Source organism: Carassius auratus, unplaced genomic scaffold, assembly GCF_003368295.1.
Source record: "Carassius auratus strain Wakin unplaced genomic scaffold, ASM336829v1 scaf_tig00011294, whole genome shotgun sequence".
NCBI classification, from domain to species: Eukaryota; Metazoa; Chordata; class Actinopteri; order Cypriniformes; family Cyprinidae; genus Carassius; species Carassius auratus.
This window is the reverse complement of record NW_020524189.1, coordinates 909,845-937,175: the sequence shown is the minus strand read 5'-3', so window position 1 is coordinate 937,175 and position 27,331 is coordinate 909,845. Positions and strand designations below refer to the sequence as shown.

The following is a 27,331-nucleotide window of genomic DNA, read 5'->3' as shown; positions in this document are numbered from 1 at the left end:
CATCCCTCTGAAATATCTACCTGCAAATGTTGAAAGCATGGCTTAAAAGTTTCAATGCAACCTGAAGATCATACAAGACAGCAGACTATGGTAAGCTGTCAAGTTTGAGAGATGGAGAAATATTATCTGACTGAATCCCCAAAGGACTGTGCTATATCATAGCCAACCGGATGAATCACACAAAGTCGATATCTGAGTAATATTTTACCCCAAAATGAAATGCAAAATATATCAATTTTATTGTGCATGCAAATAAAGCCTATTTTTTCATTGTTTCATGACAATATAGCACATTCCCTCACCTCCCTCTCCATTATTATTATTAATTATATGAATAAATATAGATATGAATGATACAATCATAAGTTATTTATATATAATGGTAATATTTGCAGCACAGCCCTAATTGCATGCCGATTTGTTTAAATAAAAAATATTGTCAGGATGATTTGCATAACTATTACTGAGAACCATCAATGAAAACCAACTACAAATAAACCCAGAACTAAACATCTGGATGCATTACAATAACTGTAGGTGTTTAACTATGATGGGAATGTCACAATGGCAATGCAAATAATGAAAATGATACACAAAAACTCCAAACTGAAACATCTGGATGAATTACAGTAATTGTGGGTGTTAAACATTGATATGAAAGTAATGTCAAGAATCATCTTTCCACAAAATATCATTTCTTAAAAGTTTATTGTGATTTTGGGGTCAAATATGCTCCAGATGTGACTTGATGAGACTCACCGAACATCTCTAGATCCATCTACACCCAGCCTGCCGACCTGCAATCCGTCCCACTTTTTCATTCGCAGACAGATGGCGCAGGATATTTGCATACTGTGATGTATTGTAGCATCTGTATTCACCTACAGTCATCTCTATTTGTACAGTATTTACATTGCGGTAGAATCAGAAACGTACAGTAAGCCTTCTACTACATGGGAACAGACAATCTGTAGACCCATCGATGATTCCAGGTCACGTCCTACTGCCCTGTCCTCTTTAGTACAAACCCAGTACAGCAATGTATCAGAATCGGACAAATACATATTTACAAAAAATCCTGGTCTTCAGATTCAAACCTCTGATCGCCTTTTGCTTTTAAACATTGTTAAATCTCCCATCTGTGTCTGTGAGCATAACCCTCAAAGCCATGCAATCAAACATGTGAAGTCATATTTTGCCTTTTCTACATCAGTACTATATATATATATATATATATTAAACCGATGTATCCACCCCAAAACCATATCCCTAATTATATAGTAGAAAAGTTAAATAAACAAGCAATCCATCTCATTGATGAGATTAAATTAACTGATAAACATTTAAATAAATAGACAGACCACTAAGAGCCTATATGTAAAGTATTCAGCTCAGTTCATGTGGAGAGAACAAGAGAAACTGAGGAAGAGAAGAAAGAGATGAGGCCTATGTTACATTTGAGGAGGCTGCCAGACGCCTCGTAGTGGCCAAGCCCAGGAACAGACATCTGTCGTGAGGGACAGCGGGTGCCATGGTTACCCTTTTCTCCTTTACTCAAGGTAGATATCTTCGGTAGGACAGGCGTATTCTAAGTGCTCCTGGTAGTACTCCTGGAATGCCCGTCTGAAACAAGCACATAGAGACATACAGTGCGTATCCGAACATACACGTGTGAATATATACCGATTTGTTCACAATAAACCAGGATTTATATACAAGTTTACAGCACACAGTATAACACAGCTAGTCACACCAACTAACTACACAGGATGCTTTTCTGGTTGCTTAAAGTGTGCAAAATAATTTCAACTCTACAGAAAACTAAAGCTGTGAGTCTGTACAAGTGTGTAAGTTGATGAGCTTCTCTCTTGTTATGTGCACTTGTGCGTTTTCTCGTGTAATTAACATGATGAAAGCAAAGTGTCGCCATTAAAACAACTTTTCCCCCTTCATTTCTGTACTAAATGATAAGACTATCATATAGTATGTTCGTAAAGTTATATTATGCAATGTTGCAGAGCTAGCTGCTTCCTGCTAGGGCCCATAACTCAGGTCTCCTCTGTCTTCTCCAAAAGAGAAAAGCTTTGATAATTCACACAGCAGTCTGCTCTGATAATGAAGCAGAGATCAATCACTCGTATTTATGTCTCTTCTCTTCTTTTCACCTTGGCTCGATATTCTCAGTCTCCAAAGTTTCTTGTGAATGTTTTTGTGACGTGTATTAAACTCACCCCACACACTCAGCTACATGTCTCATGGCGTCCTGAGAGACAAAGACGTGACATGCAAACCTGTTCAGCATCGGGTGCTTGGTAATGAAACCAAAATAACTACAAAGAGACACACAGAGAGAGGGACAAGTCTTCTTTTGGTAAAATGCATAAAGACTTGTTTTGGGGTTTACGAAAAGAAATAGAAAGTGGTAATGTATGTGTGTGTGTTTACCAGTTGTTTTTAGGATGACATCCACAGAAGGAGATGTTTTTCATTTGGAAGAAGTGACTACATCTGTCAAACTATGAAAATAAATGAGAGGAGGAATAATTATAAATATCAAAATCCAAGCTAAATACTGAAATGTAGATATTCTCATAATGTATACTAAGCATCTATGTATTAAATATTTTTCTAATTAAAAGTCATGCACATGTAGAAATTAATAGTACTTATTCAAATTCATTTTCACATGAGATGATGACTCAATAGCCAAACAATAAATACAAATGTAAGTTTTGTCTCTCTCTCACCTCCCCTGAAAGGTCGTACTCGTCATCCAAACTCATGACTAGTTTCACACCCTGCAGGCTTATTTCCAGCTCACAAATAGATGGGGGATGAAGATGCACCGTCCTCTTCCTTGCCATAGCGATCTGAAATACAAACAAACTAGTGCTGTCAATCAAATGAAACCAAAATTAACCAATTAATCGCACATTATTTCTGAAATTAATCACGATTAATCCCATCTAATAATTTCACAGGCAATCTTCAAATAAATAACAGAGACAGTATATTTCTAAACATTTGTTACGTGGCATCTTTTTTGTGACTGAATGGGAGTATCACTGATACCAATACTACTGAAAATAATTTTGACCCCCTAATATTTAACTCATTAACCCATTATAATAAATGTCATATTTTGAACCTATGTCCTTCATTAATGTAGAAAATATACAGGAAATATACATTATTCAGACTCTTTAGCTCAATCTAAAGTCAAACTTAAAACTCATTTATTCAGAACTGCTTATCTTCTACGATTACTTTGTGCACTCAAGTCCAGTATTTTTATTTTTTCTTATTTATTTATTATTATTGCTGTTTTTTATTGACATTATTATTTGCTGTTATTTTCTGTTTTAATATTGTTACTGTTGTTACTTGTTGTACGGTGACCTTGAGTGGTTCGAAAGGCACCTTAAATAAAATGCATTATTATTATTATTATTATTATTATTATTATTATTAGGAATTGTAAATTGCACTTAATTAAACATTCTAAATTAAACATAGATGAATCCTTAATGCTACAGAAGTTATTGATTTCCTCTTTTTTGCTTTTGTTCTTTTTATGAACAGACATCACAGCAGCAGGTTGATTAGGTAATTTTGGCTGCTATTACTTTAAGAGCTGCCGCTGATGAACATGATGTGGATCTGACACGATTCGTATTTTGCTCATATTTAACTAATATTTACATACGTGCACAGTTTAAGGCAGATTTTATTTTATTTTTTGGTCATTTCATGACTTTTTTTTTTTTTAATAATTGTTTTTTATTATGCAAATACAATGAAAACAGAGAGATTGTACAATAATCAACCTGGTTTTCCAGCCAAGTTCATTCAAATGTTTACCAGTACTTAACAATAACCTCTATACAATAGGGGAGAAAAAAAAAAAAAAAAAATTAGATTTCATGACTTAACTGACGACATAACGACATTGCATGCTCTAAGTTTCTTTTGTGCTTTCATGCTTTGATATGAAATGATATACAGTGCTCTGGCAAATTTGTGCGTGCAATTGTGGAGCACGTGCTACGAGCACAGTATAATGGTTGACAGGACAGGAAAATTCATTTTCACTGACACTGTATAGCCTGACAACATCTCATCTGATCGCAGTTCACTGTTGTTCTACTCCCTCGTCACCTTGTGCTCATGAATAGCGCCTGGTACTGAGGGGAAGATGGAGTGTACGTCTGTTGTGGTCATAAAGACGTTCTGCATCTAAATAATGCAATTCTTGTCAAGAAAAAAGAGAAAGAAGCAGCAGTTGTGAGAGGAGTGGCAATCCCTAGCGTTGTGTTAAATATTTTTAAAGATGTTAAACTGGAAAAAAATGAATCACATTCGTTAACGCACTAATTTTGACCGCACTAAAACTAACATATTAGTTCCCGTTTGCATCATATGATGTAACATTGTGCATTCTTTACGTCTCACACAATAACAGCACAAACTGATACATTTGTTGTCTATGGTACCTTCTGCATGGCAGCACAAAGGATGCCGTTGCCTTGGTGATAAGGAACTTCCACTGAACCCAGGAACTGCACTCGGAAGCTTTCCATCCAAGCAGGGTTCCTCTTCATTGCTATGGAAACACACAGGTCTTTTGTTTGGCCAACAACCTCGTGGGCATAGTACGCTGGGAAAATTCCTCTGGCCCCTGTGCGCATGTTGTACCCACGGTACCAGTAATCATCCTCCTCTTCCTCAACGAATAATGGATCATCAACGTCTAACTCCAGCTCATCTGCATGTCGTGGGATGAACCTGCAGCACGGGCAATAAAACTTGCATTTGCATTGCTTGCTATAGATATTATAAGCAGTCAATTAACTGTTTTAACAGATATTATAAAAGAAGATTTCATTGAGGGTTTATGATTGGACATTAAACCAGACTGGAGCTTTTTGATTAGAGCTACTGTAGGTGTTTTAAGGTTATAGTGTTGGCAGCATTGCTCACCTGAAGACTGCTCTGTGAGTCTGATCTCTTTCTTCTCCATTTATAGTGCACGAGAAAAGCCCAAAGGACTCTGTGCCTGAAACACACATAATGCAGATGCATTATGTCACTGTATACTGAGATACAAGCCCCAAGGTAGATTCTCCGAGTGTGCACGTGTATGTGTGACACAGAGTACTGCAAAACTCATTTATAAGCAGGTCATACAAAATTCTTCATCTTCTGATCTCATCTCATTAGGGTTATTAATTATTAATCCTTCCTGTTCAGCGAGACAGGCTCCTAAATTATGTAAAATAATCATCTAAATCTCTAAAACTGAACTAAAAGACCCCAGAAAGGATCTGCGATTCGGAGTAAATTAAATGTGGTAGTTTTGTCTGTAATATACAACAATTTATTTTCCATTTCCTCCTTGTGCATATTTTTGTATTAAACCTTTACAGTAGCTTTAAAAATGTTGCTTTATTAGACACATTAGTTTAATCGCACAAGAGAGCAAACAATTACAAATTATGCATTTGTGGCACTACTAAATCTTTCAAATAAATCAAAATCAATGGACCATTCCATACATTTAAAGTTAATGGGGTCCAAAACAACACTGGACCCCACTTGACTTTCTTTGTATGGACAAAAAAAAAAAAAAAAAACACTTGAAAACATTTTTTAAATCATCTCATTTTGAGTACAGGTTTGGAATTAAATGAAGGTGAGAAAATGATGACAGATTTTTGGGTGAACTATCCCTTAACTCTAATGTGCACAATGTTAAATTTCACTTACTGGAGGACCGTGATGTGTTGTTGACAAACACATTGAGGAACTTCTTTGAGAAAGGTAAATCTGCCTCGGGGGAGGAGTCTTCTTCAGAGGAGCTTAACAGCAAATCTGGTCTCATGCCTCCTACCATCTGACCCTGTCCATAAATGTCTTCATCTTCATCAACAACTTCTTCATCACAGATAGTAGAGAGTCCATCACTGTCCTCACTGAGAACAGAGGTACAGCGCTTTAGGCTCACCAGCTCAAGGGTTGTGTTTTCATCCACCACTAGGGTGTACTTCATTGAATCATATGCCAAGGAGTCATCAATGGGCCGGTCGGAAGTTGTGTTCCTCAACTCTCGCACGCTCTCGTCAATAGGTGGGGAGCTGTCCAAGTAAGCCTCATTTCCAAAGGGTGAAGGTACCGTGTGAAGATCCTCCAGAAAAGGGGAGGTATCTTGCTCATCTTCATCATTATCTGTCGAGTATGTAAGACTGAAACAGTGATTGGTCTGTGATGTTGGGATGTCCAGTGTAAGGCTGTTTTTGACTTCTGTGATTCGCTGCAAAGTGAGCTGATTGACCCGTGTCTCCCGTCCCTCATCCTTGTCGCTGATTATGCTCTCGCTCAAGCTGGGAGATTCCAGCTCCTTCATTCTCTCCATCATCAAGTCATTATTTGGCTCCTCCTCTTCTTCTTTCTGCTTGTTTTTTAATGAGTTTTGGGATGGGAAGTCCTCTGATTCATAATTCTTTGCCCTCGTTTCGAATCCCTCTGTAAAGACAGGTGTAGATTTGCCATATATGGGGTTGCTCATGTACAGACAAGAGTCTGTTCTCTTGCTTTCCTTCGGTCCCTCTTCAGATACATAGCTGGCTTCACTCTCTTTCTCTTCATTCAGCCTCATCTCTGATTTTTCAGAGGGAACCCCTTGTGACTTTTCTTCAGATTTCTGCTTTTGTGAATTGCAGCAGTCCGTCTCATTGAAAGTATCTGTTTCCAGGTCCGATGAGGGTGAGATGGTGTCAGAGATGGAGGCTGAGTGTTTGAGGCACTCTTCTGGGCAACTGATTGGGTAGGAGCCTTCTGAAATCATCCTGTTGACCAGGTTGCTGAGAAGCCAAGGAGAATCAGAGTTTTCACTGAGTTCGTCCTCTGACTCTGACTCTGATTCTCCCTCGCTGTTACCATCATACTCGTCCACAGAGGGCATGAGTTTGGAGCTAACAGGCAAATAGAAGGAGCGTTTGAAGCTCTCAAGACTGTGGTCAGGCTCAATCTTCAACAACAGCTGCTGAGAGCCACTATCCTCACAGGGAACGGCAGGAGGAAGAGTCTCATCTGGATCAGCCTGGTGCTCATAAACCTGTTCATCGTCTACATTCTGCAGGCCCATCAGAGCTTGGCCATCATCTAGATGTAACATGTCTGTGCTGGGATCTAGACCTGGTGAAGGTTCTTGTTTAATTGGGTCAGGTTGGCCTAGAAGAAGAGAAGCTTTTAGACCTACAATACCACTGTCCGGCTCAGGGTCCAGCTCCTGGTCCAGTTCTTGGTCTGAGGTTGGGGAGCTGGCTTCTTCAATGGAATTGGTGAGGTGTGAGGAACGCCCACTGCTAGATTCACTGGTCAGGTCCAGCTCTGTTTCCGAGATGGAAGAAATCATGTTACTAGCAAGTGGATCACATGCAAATGCAGCCTCAAGTTCCCCTTCAATATCTGAGTCTGATCCAGGAGAGCTAAGGTCATCACTGTGGCGGTCTGACTCTGCATAGCGTTTTGCATTCATATCAGCAATGCCTGGATCAGAAGAAGGGGAAGTTGTGTCATTTGCAGCAGCAGGTTGACCCAGATGCATGTTTCGAGGTTCATCCATAGCATCAAGCACATCTGATCGACTGGACGACACATAGCTAGAGACAGAAATGGACTCCGCTTGTTCAATGCAGGGGAACTCAACGTAAGAAGAGGCCTCAGCTTCCTTGCAGGTTTGATCATAGGTATCCTTACTCATGAAGTCAATGTCAAACTCTTTGTCCAGCTCCTCATCCGATAGCGGAGTCTCAGCATCATTACCAAGAGGTGCAGTTGAGGACAGACACCTACTGGTGCCATCATATTCCAGCTCTGGATCGTCAGCAGTCTCTGTGGTCACAGTATACGTGTCATTGGGTCGAGAGCGGCAAGGTCGACGTTTGGCATGACCATTCAGGTCATGGTCAACCTCAGTGTCGGAGCACTGGGAAGTGCAGTCATCCACTGAGGGAACAAGCTCACTTAGAGTGGATTCCTCAACATCAGGCTTCACCTCATTCGCCTCAGACCCACTTGAGTTATGTTGACCAAATGAGCCTGGTTTGGAAGATGAGAAAGATATAGAAAAAAAAGAGATATGGAGGGGAATTGAGATAAGTTGACAAGGAAAGGACCAAATTTAAAATGTAGTTGGAGGCATCGCATATAACCATTATTATGGATATATTATATATTAATTTGATTAGCCATTATCAACACGATCAGACTTCTTACCGTATTCTGGTTGCTCTCGTCTGTTGCCTTCAAAGTCGTACAGCAGCGGCCTGCCAGGTGACTGATGAAGACCACAACGTCCTGGTGGCTTTGAGGGTGTACCATTGGTAGAGACAGTGGTATCTGGAGCCCCCAGGCATGTAGTAGTTACATGGGAACCATCCTCAAGGCAAGAGTGGTTTGGAGACAAACAACCTAAAATGTTGAGTAAAATGATTAACAGTCGGCTACATTTATAGCTACCGAAATATCAAGAATAGATATTAACCAATAGAATGTGAGCAGTGACATTCTGATGCAATAATTGCATGAATATTTTTTATAAAATAAGATTTATTTTTGGCTTCATTATGATATAGGACAGATCAAACATGACAGGAAGGGAAATGGGAGACAGAGAAAGAAGGGGGCAGGTTTGGAAAGGTTCGTCAAGTCAGAATTCAAACATGGGATGCCTGAAGCGCAGTAGCGCTGTATGTCAGCGCGCTGCCCACAAGGCTATCAGTGGCGACAATTATATGATTAGTTAAGGTTTGTATACAGTTTTTTTTTTTAAGCTGTTCATATGTTTTTTGAATCTTGAAATCTATTTAGGAATTCTGTTTTGGATTATTTTAGATTATTGTTACATATACAATATATGAACACACAATTACCCTGTGAAGTCGGGTTTCGAAGAGAATCCTGCCAGCTTGACTTTTGTGGTGACACGTTGCTGTTGTTGTTCAGGGAGTCCTGAGAATAGGACCAAAAGAAGAGTTTAAATACAGATAACATGTTTATACACACAAACACACACACACACACACCCGATTCTAAAAAAGTTGAGACACTGTACAAATTGTGAGTAAAAATCTCATAAACTTAGATTTTGTTCACAATAGATTATATATAACATATCAAATGTTGAAAGTGAGACATTTTGAAATGTCATGCCAAATATTGGCTCATTTTGGATTTCATGAGAGCTACACATTCCAAAAAAGTTGGGACAGGTAGCAATAAGAGGCCGGAAAAGTTAAATGTATATATATAAGGAACAGCTGGAGGACCAATTTGCAACTTATTAGGTCAATTGGCAACATGATTGAGTATAAAAAAAGAGCCTCTCAGAGTGGCAGTGTCTCTCAGAAGTCAAGATGGGCAGAGGATCACCAATTCCCCCCATGCTGCGGTGAAAAATAGTGGAGAAATATCAGAAGTGGAAAACTGTTCTGTGGTCAGACGAATCAAAATTTAAGGTTCTTTTTGGAAAACTGGGACGCCATGTCATCTGGACTAAAGAGGACAAGGACAACCCAAGTTGTTATCAGCGCTCAGTTCAGAAGCCTGCATCTCTGATGGTATGGGGTTGCATGAGTGCGTGTGGCATCCACATCATTGTATTATGTTTTTATTCCCAATTAGTAAAGTGTCCCAACTTATATATATATATATATATTCAGGTGTGAGTTAGAGGTACCTGTGAAACTGCCGCAGTCAGGTTTAGAGTGGTTGGGCGGCTCTTCAGGGTGCCCAGAGTAGGAGAGGGGGGAGGGGATTCTGATGGTGAGGGAGGGGCATCAGGATCTGCATCCTCTTCTTCTTCCTCATCATCTTCATCATCGATCATCTCAAACTCTTGGAAGTCATCTTGGAATGAGCACACTGGGTGGTGGAACTCATTCTTTTCTAGAATCAAGCAGTCCTTTACAAAAAAAGAAGAAAAAAGAAAGAAAAATATTTTAAAATATTTTACCTGAAAATAATATCTGGTGTAGCACTGTAAAACATTACCATAAATCAATACTGCAGCCTGAAACGGGTGACTGAATGAACCAGGTAAGTGCAATTATACACAAAAATTCAATATTCACAAATATCAGTCAGAGCAAATGCTTCTCATGTCTACAATGCATGATTCAGCATGACCTTTTTGCTATGCGGTTAATGCTGTGTTCCATCTACTAGTTAGGCCATATGTTCACCCTAGACTGGATGAAGTCTTGACTGCTAGCCAGGCCATTACTATGTATATATATAGATAGATTGGTGGTTGCAGGAACAACAAACTATATTGCAGATATATTTAATGGCAAATATACCATATGTTTATGACTGTAATATTGAAATTAACAGTGAGTTTGAAGGTATATTTTAGATTAAAAATAAATAAATAATTGAGGTTGTTACAACAGGAAATAATTTAGGCATCTTTCAGTTTGCAAAAAAATACAATAAAAAAATGTATGTACAATAATGCAATTATATGCAATAAGTCTATGGGACAATTATACAAAAAAAATTAAAAGCAGAAATGTGGGACTAATATTTTTGATAAAGTATATAAAATTATTTATTTTAATTAAAACATAATAATGATAATAATAATTGTAAATGCATTACTAAAAGTTTGTTTTTATTCACCCTGGAATATTGCTTTATAACTAAATTGCTTTTAAAACTAAATGTAGAGTGTGTACTAAATGTAGGACAGGACTAGATTTTATAGATCAGTAATTAACTGGTTAGTAGAGTCAGAGTACAATTAAGAATGTAAATGAATAACTCTAATTTTGAATTAATTTTGTCTTGAAAAGGGAAAGTGGATGGACTGGGGATGGACTGAACAAAGCTGAGAGAGTCTTATGGGGAAGGGCAGATGGTGATCGATGCCAAAGCTCTTCAGGTTTCAGCACCCTTCCAGGAAAACAAGTCAATGCACTTACATAAGCCTAACGTCTGATATTCACCTCAATTAAGAACGCAAACACTAGAGTTAAAATTATTTTTGTTGCCTGGCAAATGTGTGTGGGTGATGTCATTAAAAGTCTCACACTGCATTAGATTCACAACCAGCCATTTCTCTAACCAAATCAATACCCCTAACCAGCAGCAGTCAAACACACTATGGCTGATACCCGCACTTAGGAGAGAGACATAGATGGCATAATGCTGTATTGACGTAGTTCTAGCTGTCCAGCATGAGTTAGTGTATAAATGCTATATTGAAACTCTATCATTCTTATATTTCCAAGGACATGACCTCACCCCTGACCAGCACTGATTTTACATCCCTGCTCAGAGACAGAGTCAGCATTACACCAGCAAAAAGTGTTCCGCTGAGCCAGCCGAACTCACACAGAAGTCATGAATGAATGCAGTGCTCTCGATGTTGACTGCACAGGCAGAGCAAGAGAGAGATGAAGAGGACAAAATAAAAGATGCAGTGTTAGAAGGTCAAGGAAACACCATAAGATTGTAAATAGAAGCTTAAAGAGCACACACACACACACATCAGCTGTATATTGCAGTAAATGCAGGAAGGAGGTGGGTTGACCGCATTAGTATAGATACTCATCTGAGACATCAGAGACATTAACTACAGCACAGCACTGCATAATTGAGGGCTCTTGAATAATTCATTAGACAACCTATTCATCAGTTCTGAATGTCTGTCATAGTCTGTCAGTGTTGCCTGGTTTATTACAGTTAACCAAAAAAATGTCCAGGTAATCATCTCATTTACTTTAAATTAGACATAAAACATATTCTATATTATAGTATATTATTATGACTCTTAATAGGGAATACCACTTTTTTACTCATTTTATCCCCCAATAAATATTAAGGTAATGGAAGCTAGTGTTTATTTGTTTATTTTTTATTAATTCATAAAAGTCTCATATATTAAAGTCTTGGCTTGCAGAAAAGAAAAGAAAAGAAACATTAAGACAACATGTTCCAGAACTGAAAATCTACCATTTAATGCTCTTAAAAATATGAATTGTAGAAAAATGAATTAAAATGTAAAATGTTCAGTTAAAAGCTGATTTCATTATATAGTTCATAATCCATGTCCGTTTTTACTTGAAACTTCAATTCAATAAAGCAAATGAAAAAAGATCCAATAATAAAATACAGTGAATGCAGAAATAAAGGTAAATACAGTGTTAGCAGGAATCATTGTTTTCTGCTAAATCCTCTGAGCTGATGACATCAATAACTCAGGGGTTCAGAGCCACAGCACTGCTGAGTTTAACAGATTGCAGTGTGATGTTACCAGCTAATCATTTCCTCTGTATAGATGAGTTGGAAAGCATATGTGTCAGAAATGCACAAACAAATGTTCATAGAACAACAAACACATACTGATAATTCACACACACAAACACACACTATCTCTCTCTCTCTCACACACACACACACACACACACACACACAAAAGTCTTTGATCTCTCATTATGAGCAGTTTGGACAGACACTAAGATGACACCTCTCATGCATTTTAGCTAATCCCTCTCTCTCTCACACACACACACACACACACACACACACACACACACTCATCACACACTATAATTTCAGACTTAACCCTAAAACATGCACTTTAGGTTCTACACGGGTGGGCCTTAAAGATGGAAAGAAATCAAAATCAGACATTTTGGAATTAGCAGTTGAAGCATGGGATAAGAAATTATCTTAGAAAATAATCCTTATCCTTAAAAAAAAAAAAAAACAACAACAACAAAAAAAACTGACGAATGTGTTTGAATACAACATCTGGACAATATTGTGAGGTTTGTTAAATGTAGTATAAGCGGAATGACTGACAAATGTTCTAAGGTGTGCAATTATTTCCAGGGAAATGCATAGCTAAAGTAGTTCCAGGCAGGTTTTGACAACATTACATGTCCATTTCACTTTGCCAATTGATTTGAGTTATTTCAAATGTGCTTACAACAGAAAAGAACCAAAGCCAACATCAAGTTTTACCAAGCAAATAAATAAGTAAACAACTAAATAAAACGACAAATTATTCCATCAATCAAAATTGACCATATTTAATTAGTGTGAACACATTATTATTGCAACTGAAATTCTTGCAATTATAATAGATGTATGAATGTATGAATATCCAAGTCAGAAATAACTTGCATCTTTACAGCTATATTAATAAGAGTTGGATAGCTGGGAACAAATAATGGACAATAATATAAAATTTTTATCATAAAAAATTAAATTCTAAAAATCCTAATCACATTCATAATGTGCTCTTTTGAAACCATATCAAACACTTTTTAAAATAATAAAATGTATTTTTTCCATCAAACCATTTTCCTAGTCTTCATTTCTTTTCTTTTCTTTCAACTGATGTAGCTAAGGTTGCAAAGGTGAGAAGCAGTGCCCTACATGATAAGCTACATATTCTGTTACATTAAAATATGTTACATTACGTAAGTTAAATGTTTTGTGATTGCCGTTTCGTGTTGTTTTCAAATACTGCACACTACTATGCTTAGTTGGCGTTCATCAACAGTATACTGTGATATGCATACCCCAGAAACCCAAATGTGGTGAATGTACTCTGAGAGCGGAGCTCTGTGTGACAGAATGAATAATCCATGAGGAAAGTGAGAGAGAGGGTGAGAAAGCTGGAGAGATGGAGTGAGAGTGTTTGGAAAGATGGAATTGTTGGTTGGAAATGATCTGTACAAAAATATATCTAGAAATGTTAATGTCAAAATGTCACATTCATTCTTTACTGGCTGCAAACGAAAAAATTACACAAATATGAACACCTACTACTATACTAATTTGTGGGCTCTATGAAAGATCTAATCACAGAAATAAAAAATAATGCTTTCACATAAGGCATTCAAGGAAAAATGGATAAAACAAATATCTGAGAAACTGATTTTTTAAGAGATAAGCTGACGAACGGTCTTCACTAGAGAGGCGAGTCTGATATAAAGTATCTCTTCTAACTGCAGGACTTTAATCTGTTACCAGAGAAGTAGAAGAACACCACGTTTTTAGATTTTACAAAAGATTTTTCTTTCTAAAAGATCTGTTATGCAGCCAGTGAAAGCTCGCTGCGAGCTTTGATAGTAGTCAAGAGAGTATAAATGTACAAATATCGTTTCTAGCCCAGTTACATCAGAAACCACATCTGCATGGTAGAAAATCGGCATTACAATCGGTTCACAAATATAAGCTCCCCCTCCTTAGTTACTGTTGCTAACCTATCAAACATTCCTAGAAATTGCATTTTTTTTTAGTCACCAAAAAAGGCTACAGTATGCAATGAAAGCTACATATGAAAAGTGAAATTTGACAAATTAGATTTTTGATTCAGAATAAATTAAGTGATGTGATATTCAGCAGCCAAGTATGGTGACGAGAGGGTGAGAAAGCTGGAGAGATGGAGTGAGAGTTTTTGGAAAGATGGAATTGTTGGTTGTGAGGAAAGTGAGAGAGAGGGTGTGAGAAAGCTGGGGAGATGGAGTGAGAGTTTTTGGAAAGAAAGATGGAATTGTTGGTTGGAAATGATCTGTACAAAAATAAATCTAGAAATGTTAATGTCAAAATGTCACATTCATTCTTTACTGGCTGCAATGAAAAAAATTACACAAATATGAACACCTACTACTATACTAATTTGTGGGCTCTATGAAAGATCTAATCACAGAAATATAAATAATTCTTTCACATAAGGGCATTCAAGGAAAAATGGAATAAAACAAATATCTGAGAAACTGATTTTTTAAGAGATAAGCTGACAAACGGTCTTCACTAGAGAGGCGAGTCTGATATAAGTATCTCTTCTAATGCAGGACTTTAATCTGTTACCAGAAGTAGAAGAACAACCACGTTTTTAGATTTTTACAAAAGATTTTCTTTCTAAAAGGATCTGTTATGCAGCCAGTGAAAGCTCGCTGGCGAGCTTTGTCAAATAGTAGTCAAATAACGTCAAAGAGTATAAATGTACAATATCGTTTCTAGCCCAGTTTACATCAGAAACACATCTGCATGGTAGAAAATCGGCATTACAATCGGTTCACAAATATAAGCTCCCCCTCCTTAGTTACTGTTGCTAACCTATCAAACATTCCTAGAAATTGCATTTTTTTTTCAGTCACCAAAAAAAGGCTACAGTATTGCAATGAAAGCTACATATGGAAAAGGAAATTTGACAAATTAGATTTTGATTCAGAATCAATTAAGTGATGTGATATCCAGCCAAGTATGGTGACCCATACTCAGAATTCGTGCTCTGCATTTAACCCATCCAAAGTACACACACACAGAGCCGTGAAACACACACACTGTGAACACACACCCGGAGCAGTGGCCAGCCATTTATGCTGCGGCACCCAGGGAGCAGTTGGGGGTTCGAAGCCTTGATCAAGGGCACCTCAGTCGTGATATTGCCGCCCGAGGATTCGAACCCACAACCCTAGGGTTAGGAGTCAAAACTCTCTAACCACCAGGCCACGACTCCCCCGGATTCTATTATTCTTCAAACAGTAAATAATTATATATCTTTAATAATATTATATCTTTAAATAATATTATTTATTACTATTACTACATTACATTTCTTTAAATGTTCAAATGAAAAACACAATCAAAAGGATATTTCTTTTTTCTTCTCCAGTTTATGAATCACATAAAAATGTGTATCACTAGAGAAACACCTCAAAACAATACTTAGTATGAAGTGAATACAACCAATGAAATCTAAAAAAGTATTTCCAAACCTTTAACTATTGTTCGTAAAAACCTTGAAGGTTTCTTATGTAACTGCTCTTAGTGGCACATTGGAGGCACAGAGGATGTCTTCTGTGATTTCATATTCTTTAGTTGTATAGACAAGGGACAGGCCCTTCAAACACGATGCAGTGCTGCTTCCATGTGACATAATCCTGTGGGAACAGGCGTTTTGTGTGTGTATGGTGTGTGCTGAATTAGAGCCGCTAACTGTGACAAAAGAAAAACTCTAGCCTGACACACTGGATGGATTCTGCTGCCCACTTTGAGATCAACCAACCAATCAATAAATGACCAGCCTATGGACCGTCCAATCACCATCCAGAACCAACTAATCAGTCTGCCTACATACTGAACAGTCTGAGGTCACTGCATGCTATGATGCCCACAGACTGCAAATGTGTGGATCGAATCACTGCATTTAAAATCACTTTGACACACCAAAGGTACATGTGTTACAATAGAAAGCAATACACAAACGTTTGAACATTTTGCAGAGAACATAAGAAGAAAAATATTAGGAGCAGGGTGAGGAGGAGGAAGTGGTTTTGTTATAATAAGACTGAGGTGCAGAAAGCTGAGAAGAGAGTTCTGCATAGAAGCAAACTTCAACTGGGTCACAGCCCTTCTACTGCAGCCGTGGCACACCACCACCAAAATAACAGATTTACAATCCCTCAATGCAGGCCAGCACACACATAAATTACAAATATTTCCACCTACACCTACACAAACTACATTTGGGTGTTTTATAGTAGTTCAATGTAAATGTATGATTTCGTTCCATTAGATGTTAATGTAAAGGTAAATCCAGAATTTGAGTTGAATTTGAATTGGCGTAGCAAACGACACAGAACTGCATCAAAAATCTGAATGTACTGTAAGGGAGTTAGAATTGATCCAAAGTAATTGAAATTCTGAGAAATTCGTGAAATTGCAAATTTTCAATAGGACAGTAAAAGTCTGTCAAAGCAGACTTTGAATCATGGCTTTTTTTGGAAAACACCTAAAAAGTGTTCAAATTAAGGGTTTATAGGCATTAATGGCAAATGAATAGATGGATGGATGATGGATTGAGAGACGGACTGACAAGACAATAATGATAGATAGATAGATAGATAGATAGATAGATAGATAGATAGATAGATAGATAGATAGATAGATAGATAGATAGATAGATAGATAGATAGATACAAAAATTTAATAGACATAAAAAAACATGCATCGTAAATGGTTGATACCTTTTCAATAAGGGTCAGAGTCGTAGTTGAGGCCTATGCCACAATCATCTGTGATTTCAGACAAATCTTCATCATCAAACTCCTCCAGACTGATGTCATGAGCCGGCCTGCAAACAGAAACAAGAACAATTCTCAAAACCAGTTCCATTATTTGAAAATACTCATAATGAAAATATGATTTTTAAATCTTTTAAGATCTTTAAATGTACTGAAAACATCATGTTTGTGTAAGGGTTAGGAAATATAATCACCTCTGTATGAAACCATAGCATCTATGAGATGTGCCTGGCCTAATATATGTGTGGTGTGTGTGTGAGTCCTGATCTGAAATATGAGCTGCCAGACATGTCAGCTGATTCCACACACTTACTTTCTCAAAAAAAAAACTCATTCTGTATGGTTTATAAGCGTTTTGGAAAAATGGGGACATGGGTTATGTCTCATAAGTCCCCTCCTCCTTGTAATACCTGTTCATAACATGTCATTATACAGAGTTGTGGTCCCTGATATGTCAAAAAAAACAAGAACAAGGGTTAGGAAATATAATCACCTCTGTATGAAAACCATAGCATCTATGAGATGTGCTGGCTAATATTGTGTGTGAGTCTGATCTGAAATATGAGCTGCCAAGACATGTCAGCTGATTCCACACACTTACTTTCTCAAAAAAAAAAACTCATTCTGTATGGTTTATAAGCGTTTTGGAAAATGGGGACATGGGTTATGTCCTCATAAGTCACCCTCTCCTTGTAATACCTTTCATAACCATGTCATTATACAGAGTTGTGTCCTGATATGTCACAAAAACAAGCTGATATGTCACAAAAACAAGAACACACACACACAGCAGCACAACACCAGCTAAAACATTGACATCACAGCTTTAAACAATATAATTTCTCTCTTCCACCATCCCCATTCATTACTGATAAGTGGGTTAGCATGCTGCTAAATAAGGCCAGCCTCTGTTTTGCCTTATTTGGCTCTGCTTTAGCTCAGCAAAATGCATTAACCCGGATTCTGGTGTATGCTAGCTGCTAACACAGGGACAATTTCATCTCCGCTGAGCTCCACTCAGCTGACAGCAGTGCTGCAATGCAGCTTTTCACAATCACACAGATCTGTAATGTATGGAGGATTCAAGACAGAACAAGAGAAAGTGGGAGGAGGAGAGAGACGTGTTTACCGGGTGCCCTTGTCTGAAAATATATATTTTTTAATATATTTATATCTGTGGAATCAGAAACAGAAGGCCCTGTTGTAATGCTTTAATCAGTAAGTGATACAGCTAATATTGCTACAAAAATAACTTAAATAGTTAACAGAGGATGAAAATTATGACATAGGATGTTTCAATTTTTAAACCAATATTATGTAAAAAAAACAGCTTCATGTGGGCAAACATGATTTATACTGTGGCGAAATACTTGATACCTGATTGCAGCTTTTGCTCATTTGTGTTGTTTTTGTCTTTTAATGTATTCTGTGATCATCTCTGCTGGCACTCGTATCCTTTTTACTCACAAGAGTCTTTTAAGTGAATCGCATTCATCAATAATGAGTCATTTTGTTCAAGGTTTATATCAATGCCCATGCTATTCCCGGTTGTTGTGTCACAGGTGAACACTGCTGAACTCATGACTAACTATTCTGACAAAAATGTTACCAGTCCTCTTCTAAGAACCACAAATCATTTCATCAATAAATCATACCTCCAAAACAAATGCTAAACCATGAATTAATCTGCATTTTACATGAAGCCTTACACAAGCACTATAAACTCTCTTTAATGCCTCCATTTCAGAAGTCTTATTATAACATCAGTAATGGCATTCGCTCAGCCCTTCTTTTCTGTGATCCAAATTTCTGTCTAAACTTTCTAGGCTCATTCAGAAAAGATCATTTTGGGAGTCAAGTGGCTTTTGGAGAAGTGGACACTACCAAGTATCAGTGTCAGCTGTACTGGGTTCTAGGAAGTGGTTAAGTGACTGTTCAAAAGTGTAGTTGTACTTGTTCTTTAACATTTCTGTGGCCTTTTGGTCTGATTTCATTCTACTCAACTATGCAAATATAGGTTCTGTTTCTCTACCGTTGACGGTTTAGGCTAAAATATATTAACAAACAGTCTAAATGTTAAATCTAGACGTTAATATTAAAATTGCACCTGCACTGTAAAATATTTTGTCATTTAAAAATATACTTCATGTGTAGAGAAAGAGAGGGAGGTTTAAATATTAAGATTAGACTTAAAAATGTACAGTATGTATTTAATAACACTGAATCAACATATCGGAAAATTTTTCAAAGGCAAACAGCTGTGGAAACCTGTGGGTCAGATTCCAGATGAATGGACAGGAGACGGGCTGGTATAATCAGGGATGGCAGGCTATTGTCGACACTGCAAAAAATTGCAACCCTTATTCTACTGGAGCACAACAGAACCATACTGGAAAGATGAACTTCGACTATTTCTCACCTCTAAGCAAGAAGTGAGTGGATTTTTTGTCATGCTTCTAACAAGCTGTGTTCGCTTTTCTGTGACTTGATAAAGCAAAATTATTGATGATTTTCTTTTACCCAGATGCTCCAAAAAGTCTCAAACTTTCTGAAAAAATAGATAAATGAATAAGAATTCAAAATCTACCATCATTTACTCCTCCTCAGATTGTTCCAAACTTTCTTCTGTTGAACACAAAATATTCTGAACATATTTTTAATTTGAAGAATGTCTGTAACCAGTTGCCGTTAACAAATTACTATGGAAGTCAATGGCTACCAGCAACTTTTGGCTACCGACTTTAATATCTCCTTGTGTTGAACAGAAGAAAAAAAAAAAAAGTTTTGGGTTAATTATCCCCTTTAACTCACCGACATCTTTTTTTCCTTCTACAGAACCCATAAAGAAAATATGTATATACATTTCCTGTGTTTGACAGGTTTGAAAAAACATGAGTAAATGATGACAGAATTATAAGTTTGGGAAAGCTTCCTGAAAAAGCTACTATGTCTACCTCAGTCAACTTTCCATGCTAATCAGAGCACCATTTACAGTGATTTTAGTGCTGAATACATTTGCACATGAGCCTCTAATGACCGTCCCATGAGATAAAACATGGTAGCGCGGAAATAATACCACATACCAGAGAAAAACTTCCAGGATCCAGACAGTGGATTTTGTGCTTTGAAGATGCTCTTTAATGAGCTTCTGTTTAATCACTGAAATATCAGAGGATTTAGAAGAATGTCGCTCCACTGAGCAAGTCAACCCCAGTGTGTGCATGTGTGTGTGTTTTAGGGTACAATGCCACTTCAACCCAAGACTATCTAAACCAAATTGTGCCTCACACACACACACACACACACACACACACACAATAAAAATCTTCAAAAAACAGATCTACAGCAGGTCTCTATCTCCATTTACAGTCCATGCTCTGATCGAACCTGTGGCTTGAAGGCAGACGATACAGGAGCTCCTGGGAGAAGCAGTGCTCTAGACTCAGAACCACTCTATGATATTAGTTACAGACTCAGTGATAAATGAATTATGAATGAGTTCACAAAAACCAGATCTAGCAGCAGTTCTAATGATAGGGTGCATCTACAAACCCATTTAGCTTTGCATATGAACCTACAGTAAGTGGCAAAGATATTCAAAGTGAGTTTTACCTAATTAAACGTTTTAGGCAAAAAAAGAAAAAAGATAAAAGTAAACTCAATTAAAGGGACCAGAATATCGTACAGACTTGGGGTAGTCTTCGAGTCACCTAGCAACCACCCAAACTGTTCTAGAAGTCACCCAGCAACCACCCAGAACACCCTAGTAACTGCATCACAATGCACAAAACTCACTATAAGACCACATGGCAATGCACTAGCGACTACTCAGAACAACCACCCTAGCAAAAACATTGAAATGCCATACCAACCACTCAAAACATGCTAGTAACTGCATTACTATGCACAAAAACACTGTATTTTAAACACAAATATTTCGTCAATGACAAATGAGACTAAAAACTGCTCATAGCACCCTAGAAACCACATAACAACACCCTAGCAACCATCCAGGAGACCCTAGCAACTACATTGTAACATGCCAAAGATTCAGAGCAGTTTAGTAACTGCATAGCAACACCTTGGTGAAATTTTAAGCATTTCAGTAAGTTTTGCATGCTCAAACTACGTCGTTTTCTGATGATAAAGAATGGATTATTTATTGTTAAATATTTTTTTAAAGACGTGAGCGAATAGGCGAGATCATTAATTTTAAGTCACAGCAACAAAAAGATTAGTACTGTATGTCCCACCTCCAGATGCAGATTCAGATAATTAATCAAAGACGAAACACCGGTTTTCTCACTGAACTCCTAACCTCTCCATACACAGCCTTATCAATCTTGTAAATGAAGAGATTATTTATTAGGATTCTTTATTGATGACCTCATTTATTTTAATGCTTCTTAATGTTTTAATGTTTCCCAAAGCCCAATTTTTTTGCTCTCTCATCTTCCCAGCAACCACCAGTTGGCCGTTCCAAACCCATTAATCGTAATTACAAAAGGTTGGGCATGTTTTAGGCCCTGGGGGACGCAGACATGCTGTCAATCATTGGCTGTTGCCATGGCAGCTGTGCTGTGCAAGGGGTGATGTCACACCATTAACAGAACACCTCGGAGACACACGGCAGGTTAAGTAGGATGAGGTCACCTCTGCAGCTGTCACCATGACAACCATATCCCACCACAGGTGGGCTTAATGTGCTGAATCATGCATCTATTCGCCAAGCTGGTTTGTTTTCAAACAATGGTAACTTCTGGAATGGTGCATACAATGAAAATTCAAAACAAGTAGGTGGTGGCAAGTCTCTTCATCTACAGTCATTAATTAAATCATAAGTTCAAAGACTCTTTCAAACTGGCTGTTTCACTTAAAAACTAATGCCTTTATAAAATAAATTAATAAAACAAACAATATTGAGTTATAAAATATTACTCACTCAGTATCAACTTATTTGTTGAACTGTTTAAAATCAATATCATTCGCGACCGCGCTCATACGCTGATATTTGTGAAAACGGCATTCTTGTGATATTACATTGTGTGATATTACTCAACTATATCATATGTCTTCATCCCTGCTCCTGGGGACCCACTTTCCTCCAGAATTCAACCCTAATCAAACACACCGGAACCAGCTAAACAAGGTCTTCAGGATCACTTGTTCCAGGCCAGGTGTGCAGAAGCTTGAAGTTGGAAAAGGTCCCCAGGAGCAGGGTTGAAGACCTACAAACTATTTCATATCTTATAAATATAAAACAAAAACAAAAAAAACATACAGGGTTATTTTATACTTTCATAACTTGAATTATATGGGTATTCTAACCGCATTTTAGCTTCATCATGCAGTAAATGCTTTTGGACTCAAGTTGTTTTGTGACATACTGTCAGCTTGCATATAATTAGAACAACGATGTTATCCCTGTAAATACTGAACACCCCTAGTTCTGCTTCTAAAAGACAAAGAAGATGAATTGAGAATTAAGGGACACTAATGAAGCAAAACCACAGGAAACTCAGTATAACTCAGTATAGACTTTCACACTGTACTTGACTTTGTGTTTCCATTAATTATGAGAAAAGGAATAGAAAAGGAAAAGACAGAACAGTAAATGAGGAAGAGAGAGAGAGAGCGAAATGAGCAAGACAAAGGTTAGGCAAGTCATGAGAGATTTTGCAAAAGACTGGCTAAAATTTTAGGGGAAAGGACAAAGGATAAAGCCACTGATATGTCTCTTTAGGGTTGGGTGAATATTTATATTTAGAACTTTTATCTATAGAATAACTGATTATAATTGGTTGACTGCCACATTTGGTCAAATATTGTAATATACATATATTGTGCATAAACGGTGTTTTCCCAATCAAGAATAAATTCAGTTTGTTTACTTAGCTTCAGTGAATCTGGCCACAAACACAGCAGGGTGTCAATTTAAATTTAAGTCATACTACACCATTTAATATGTTATATAACCAGCTTCAAAAACCATTTCTAAGAGCATCATAAGTGACATCAGACCAGAACCCCCCCGCCAAAACATTGCTTCTCTTCTCCTATAATGACATTACATCTGGTGACTCACAGCAAAACAGCTGAAATTTAGTTAAGGTGAACCTTTCACCACAATCAATATTCTGATTAGACACGCTTATTAGATTACAGGTAGGTCACTAAACATTTTCCTATGCTATGTCATGTGACCATACTGTATCTCTAATCAGCATTTTAATTCTATTACAAATAAATGCAGATATTTTGAACCTTGTATTTATCAAGGAATGTGATCAGCGACCTGATTTTTTTTAAATGATCATGTGAAGGACCTGAAGGATCATAATGATGCTGAAAATTCAGCTTTGCCATCACACCAATAAATTACATTTGAAAACATATTCACACAGAAATCGGTTCTTTAAAATAAATAGATAAATAAATAAACTTACGAACCCCAAACTTCTGAACGGTGTATGTCATTTACACATTACTAATTATACTGCACTAAAAACAGTGAAATCACAGTAACTGCTTTTTTGTTTTTACCTACTACATCAGACTTCTCTTGCAACCAGCAGTTATATTCTAACTGAAACCAAGCAGATGTTTGCTGCCAAACATAAAACACTCATTTTCAAAAGCCGCTCCAGCATGCACACACAAACATTTTCATAGAATTTCTGTATTTCAAAGAGAGCAGCTGTAGACTTACATAAACAGCTTAAGGGGAGGCTTCATGGGTGTATTCTTCACTGCATTAGTATGTTTGTGTGTTATGTGTGTCTCATTCTGTCCATATACTGTGTCTATTTGAGATACCTTCAGGTTCTGTAGAGAGCATCAGCCTGAACAACAATGTATTACCTAAGAGTACTGCTGAACCATGTGTATTACACACACACACACACAGAGAGATACGCTATGCTCCCTGGTCAGTGAAAATCCATTCCACAATTCAACCCACACACCATATGAGAAATGGGAAAATCCCTTCCTCTGTGTACTAATGCTTCACATTGTTTTTCTTTTTTTTCTTCTTTTTTTGAAGTTGCAGTTAAAACAAAGGTTATTGGAGTATGTTTTACATGAAAACACTATTTCTGTCTAACAACTTCACTTTCACGTAAAAAAAAATCACGTTTTAATTCAGTGTTACTTTGTAATGTCATTTTGTAATTATTTGTGAAATTTAGCAATTTCTAAGTGAAAACTGATTCATACCAATGAATTACTTAATACATTAAACCTGGTACTGATAAACAGAGAGGCAGAGATGTAATGCAATGTACAAATGTCTACAATGTGCAAGGCCTTTTTATCATTCCAGTAATGCTACTTCGATCTGAAGAGAGAGAGACAGAGTTTATCTCTTAAAACATCATCCTGAGGCATTAAAGAATGCAGACTGCAGTCCATTATTTCTACTCTTAGAGATGACAAGTTTATGGGAGGACAAGGAGAGGATACAAACCCACAATTCCATTGAGAAGGGAAACAATGAGAGAAAAAGGATTACAGAAATGAATTATACATTAAGAGAAAAACAGCTGGAAAGAAAAAGAAAGAGAGGGACATCAATTTGAGCTGACAACAAAACCATCACATTTGCTTTTGAAACCTGTCAAAGACTTATTCCAGCATGTGACCTTTGGTCAACGCTTGACCTGAGATCGTCTGACTGTCAGACATGTGATTTGACCCACCAGAACCTTTTCATTCATTCTGCAGGAAGAATGTTTTACGTCTGCTCACAAGTACCAAGGGAAATTTAGTTCAGTATAAAGGTGGAACGATTGTTTCGTCTCTCTGTCTGTCTATAAGACAATATCATGGATAGAGGACTGTTATTTAAATGAAAGCAACAGTTTGACATTAAAAACATCTTAATTTTGGATTAGTTTCTAAACACAGCTTTTCACTTCACAGGATGTTAGTGATGTAGAGTGACTGGAGTCGTGTGGCTTACTTGTGGACTATTGTGATGGTTTTACCAGCTGTTTGGATTCTGACGGCACCCATTCACTGCAGAGAATCCTTTGATGAGTAAGAGATGTAATGCTAAATTTCTCCAAATCTGTTACGGTGAAGAAACAAACTCATCTACATTTTGGATGACCTGAGGCTGAGTACATTTTCAGCAAATTTGTAACAGATAACGGGTGAAAAAAATAATGCACCAACAGTTGCTTAAAGCACTTTGATTATCTACACTATAAAAATTGTTTTGTCACATAACCTAAAAATGAACTTTATGCGGAAACTAGAAATCTAAATGAACAGCTTGTATTCAAGTCAGATATATTATTTAATATGTCTGAATAAACCTGAGTATTATGTTTCATAGGCCCCTTACAGTAGCAACTGCAATTTCTACAATGAAACAGAACTGAGGATACACTGTTTTCAAAATGTGATGTGACTATTCATCCATTTAAATGACTAATACTAAGTTGTACCATGCACATTCATATGCCAAGAATGAACTATCTGCTAGCCAAGTTAATGCACTGCATATCAAAACTCAATCTTAATTAACATCTCTTAGCCAATAAAAAGTGTTTTTAAAAACAATCCATTGTATGGGTCTTGTAGGAAACGGATGAAAGAAGAATGAGATAACACTTTAAATTACACATAAATACACACATTAGAGGTTCCTGTAATTAATACCAATAATTATGTGCAAATCACAAGGAGTTCTGCGACACAATTAAGTCCTGTTCATTGGAATTACTCCTATATATTTACTCAATTATGGGAACACTAATGTATGATCAGATATTAAAATGCATTTAAGAGCATCACAACAGGGCGTGGGCCTTTCCTGTATATGCCAACTACCTCAGGGAGGATGCGTCAGGCAATGACATACCAGAAAAAAAAAAAAAAAAAAAATCAATCGTCCTTCGCTTAATTTCATGTACATACGTGCATAGATTTACATACACATTAAATTAGACTCGGGGGAAAAAAAACAAGAAAAAAAAAAAAAACAATAACAAGGGCGTTATTTCTGATCCACATCAATAACACAAGGATGCTGAGCATCACTGCACGCGGATGCTGATGATACTGATGCTGATCTCTGTAGGGGTGTTTGAGGACATCACAGACACATAAACAGGAATAAACATGCCAGAAGGAAAGGAAACCCTGCGCATACTCGAGATAAATTACTGCGTGTCTCACCTGAATCCCGGAGGAGAGAGGGAGTGGAAGGTGGAGAGAGAAAACATCTCTGCCCTGTCCGCCATCTTCTCAGTGACTCAAAAACAGAGACTGCAGATGCAGATGTCCGCAGCCCATCCACAGACGCTGGAGAAGCGGATATTAAATATTATCTCGCCAATTTCTCTCTCGTTTTCTGCCACACTGACTGCTGACGCCCGCTGGGAGTCAAACCCTCAAAACGGTCCAATCGCTGATCCAAAGAAACGAGAGTCAGATATACAGAACGCACATAGGTGGCGATGTATTGATATCGATTATCTTGTGTTTCAGTCACACGCCTGCTGATGAACCAGTGCGCTGTTTGGCGTGATCTGCGCGCTTCTGATGATGCTGATGCTGATGAAGGCGCGTGCACGGATCTCATAGAAATAGAACGAGCGGGTAGAATGCCAATGAACGTTCAACGGGTCCTATAAGTGGGTGTGGCTTAGACGAGGTCCACAGGTTGTCTGTGATTGGTCAGGTTGAGAGGCCAATTCGAATTAATAATAATAATAATGTTTATGTATTTAATTAATTGTTAATTGAGACACTGCAGGTGAATAGGGTAAAAAAACCAACACCTAATAGTTATAACCTTACCCAGTTGATTGATTACATTGATTATTGCAAAAAAAAAAAATATATTTCATTATTAATGAAATATGCGCTAATTTGCATACATAAAAAACTGAAGTCAGTTTCGACATTTTTGTTTAATTTTTTTTTTTACATATAAGAGTCAAATATTTTTTCTTTTTTTTGTCACTCCATAATTCAGAAAATACTTTGAACAGCAAGAAAACAATATATTTTAACAATTTTGGGGGGAATAAAATGTTGTATATATTCAAGGAAAATATATATGAACAAATCCTTCTGTAAAAACCTTGAGAATATAGACAGGAATATAAATGTAAAGTTTGATGTCTGTACTTGCTACTGAAGTGGATATGTATGGCTCAGTGTTGGAGAGCCTTTAAAAATATGCATTGTAATTGTAATCCATTGACAAA

At 37.2% G+C, this 27,331-nt stretch overlaps 1 protein-coding gene across 1 annotated transcript; it reads right to left on the bottom strand.

The window, feature by feature from the left end:
• Positions 1–1,420: 1,420 nt before the first annotated feature.
• Positions 1,421–26,744, bottom strand: mapk8ip2 (mitogen-activated protein kinase 8 interacting protein 2). The gene is made up of 12 exons (XM_026245973.1): positions 26,295–26,744; positions 17,060–17,158; positions 9,740–9,971; positions 8,934–9,012; positions 8,278–8,472; positions 5,767–8,100; positions 4,981–5,056; positions 4,494–4,785; positions 2,748–2,870; positions 2,446–2,516; positions 2,232–2,330; positions 1,421–1,623 (listed from the first exon to the last, which is right to left on the bottom strand). Exons 1-12 carry the CDS (start codon positions 26,357–26,359, stop codon positions 1,551–1,553), a joined length of 3,738 nt encoding a protein of 1,245 aa, XP_026101758.1. The 5' UTR covers positions 26,360–26,744; the 3' UTR covers positions 1,421–1,550.
• Positions 26,745–27,331: the final 587 nt, after the last annotated feature.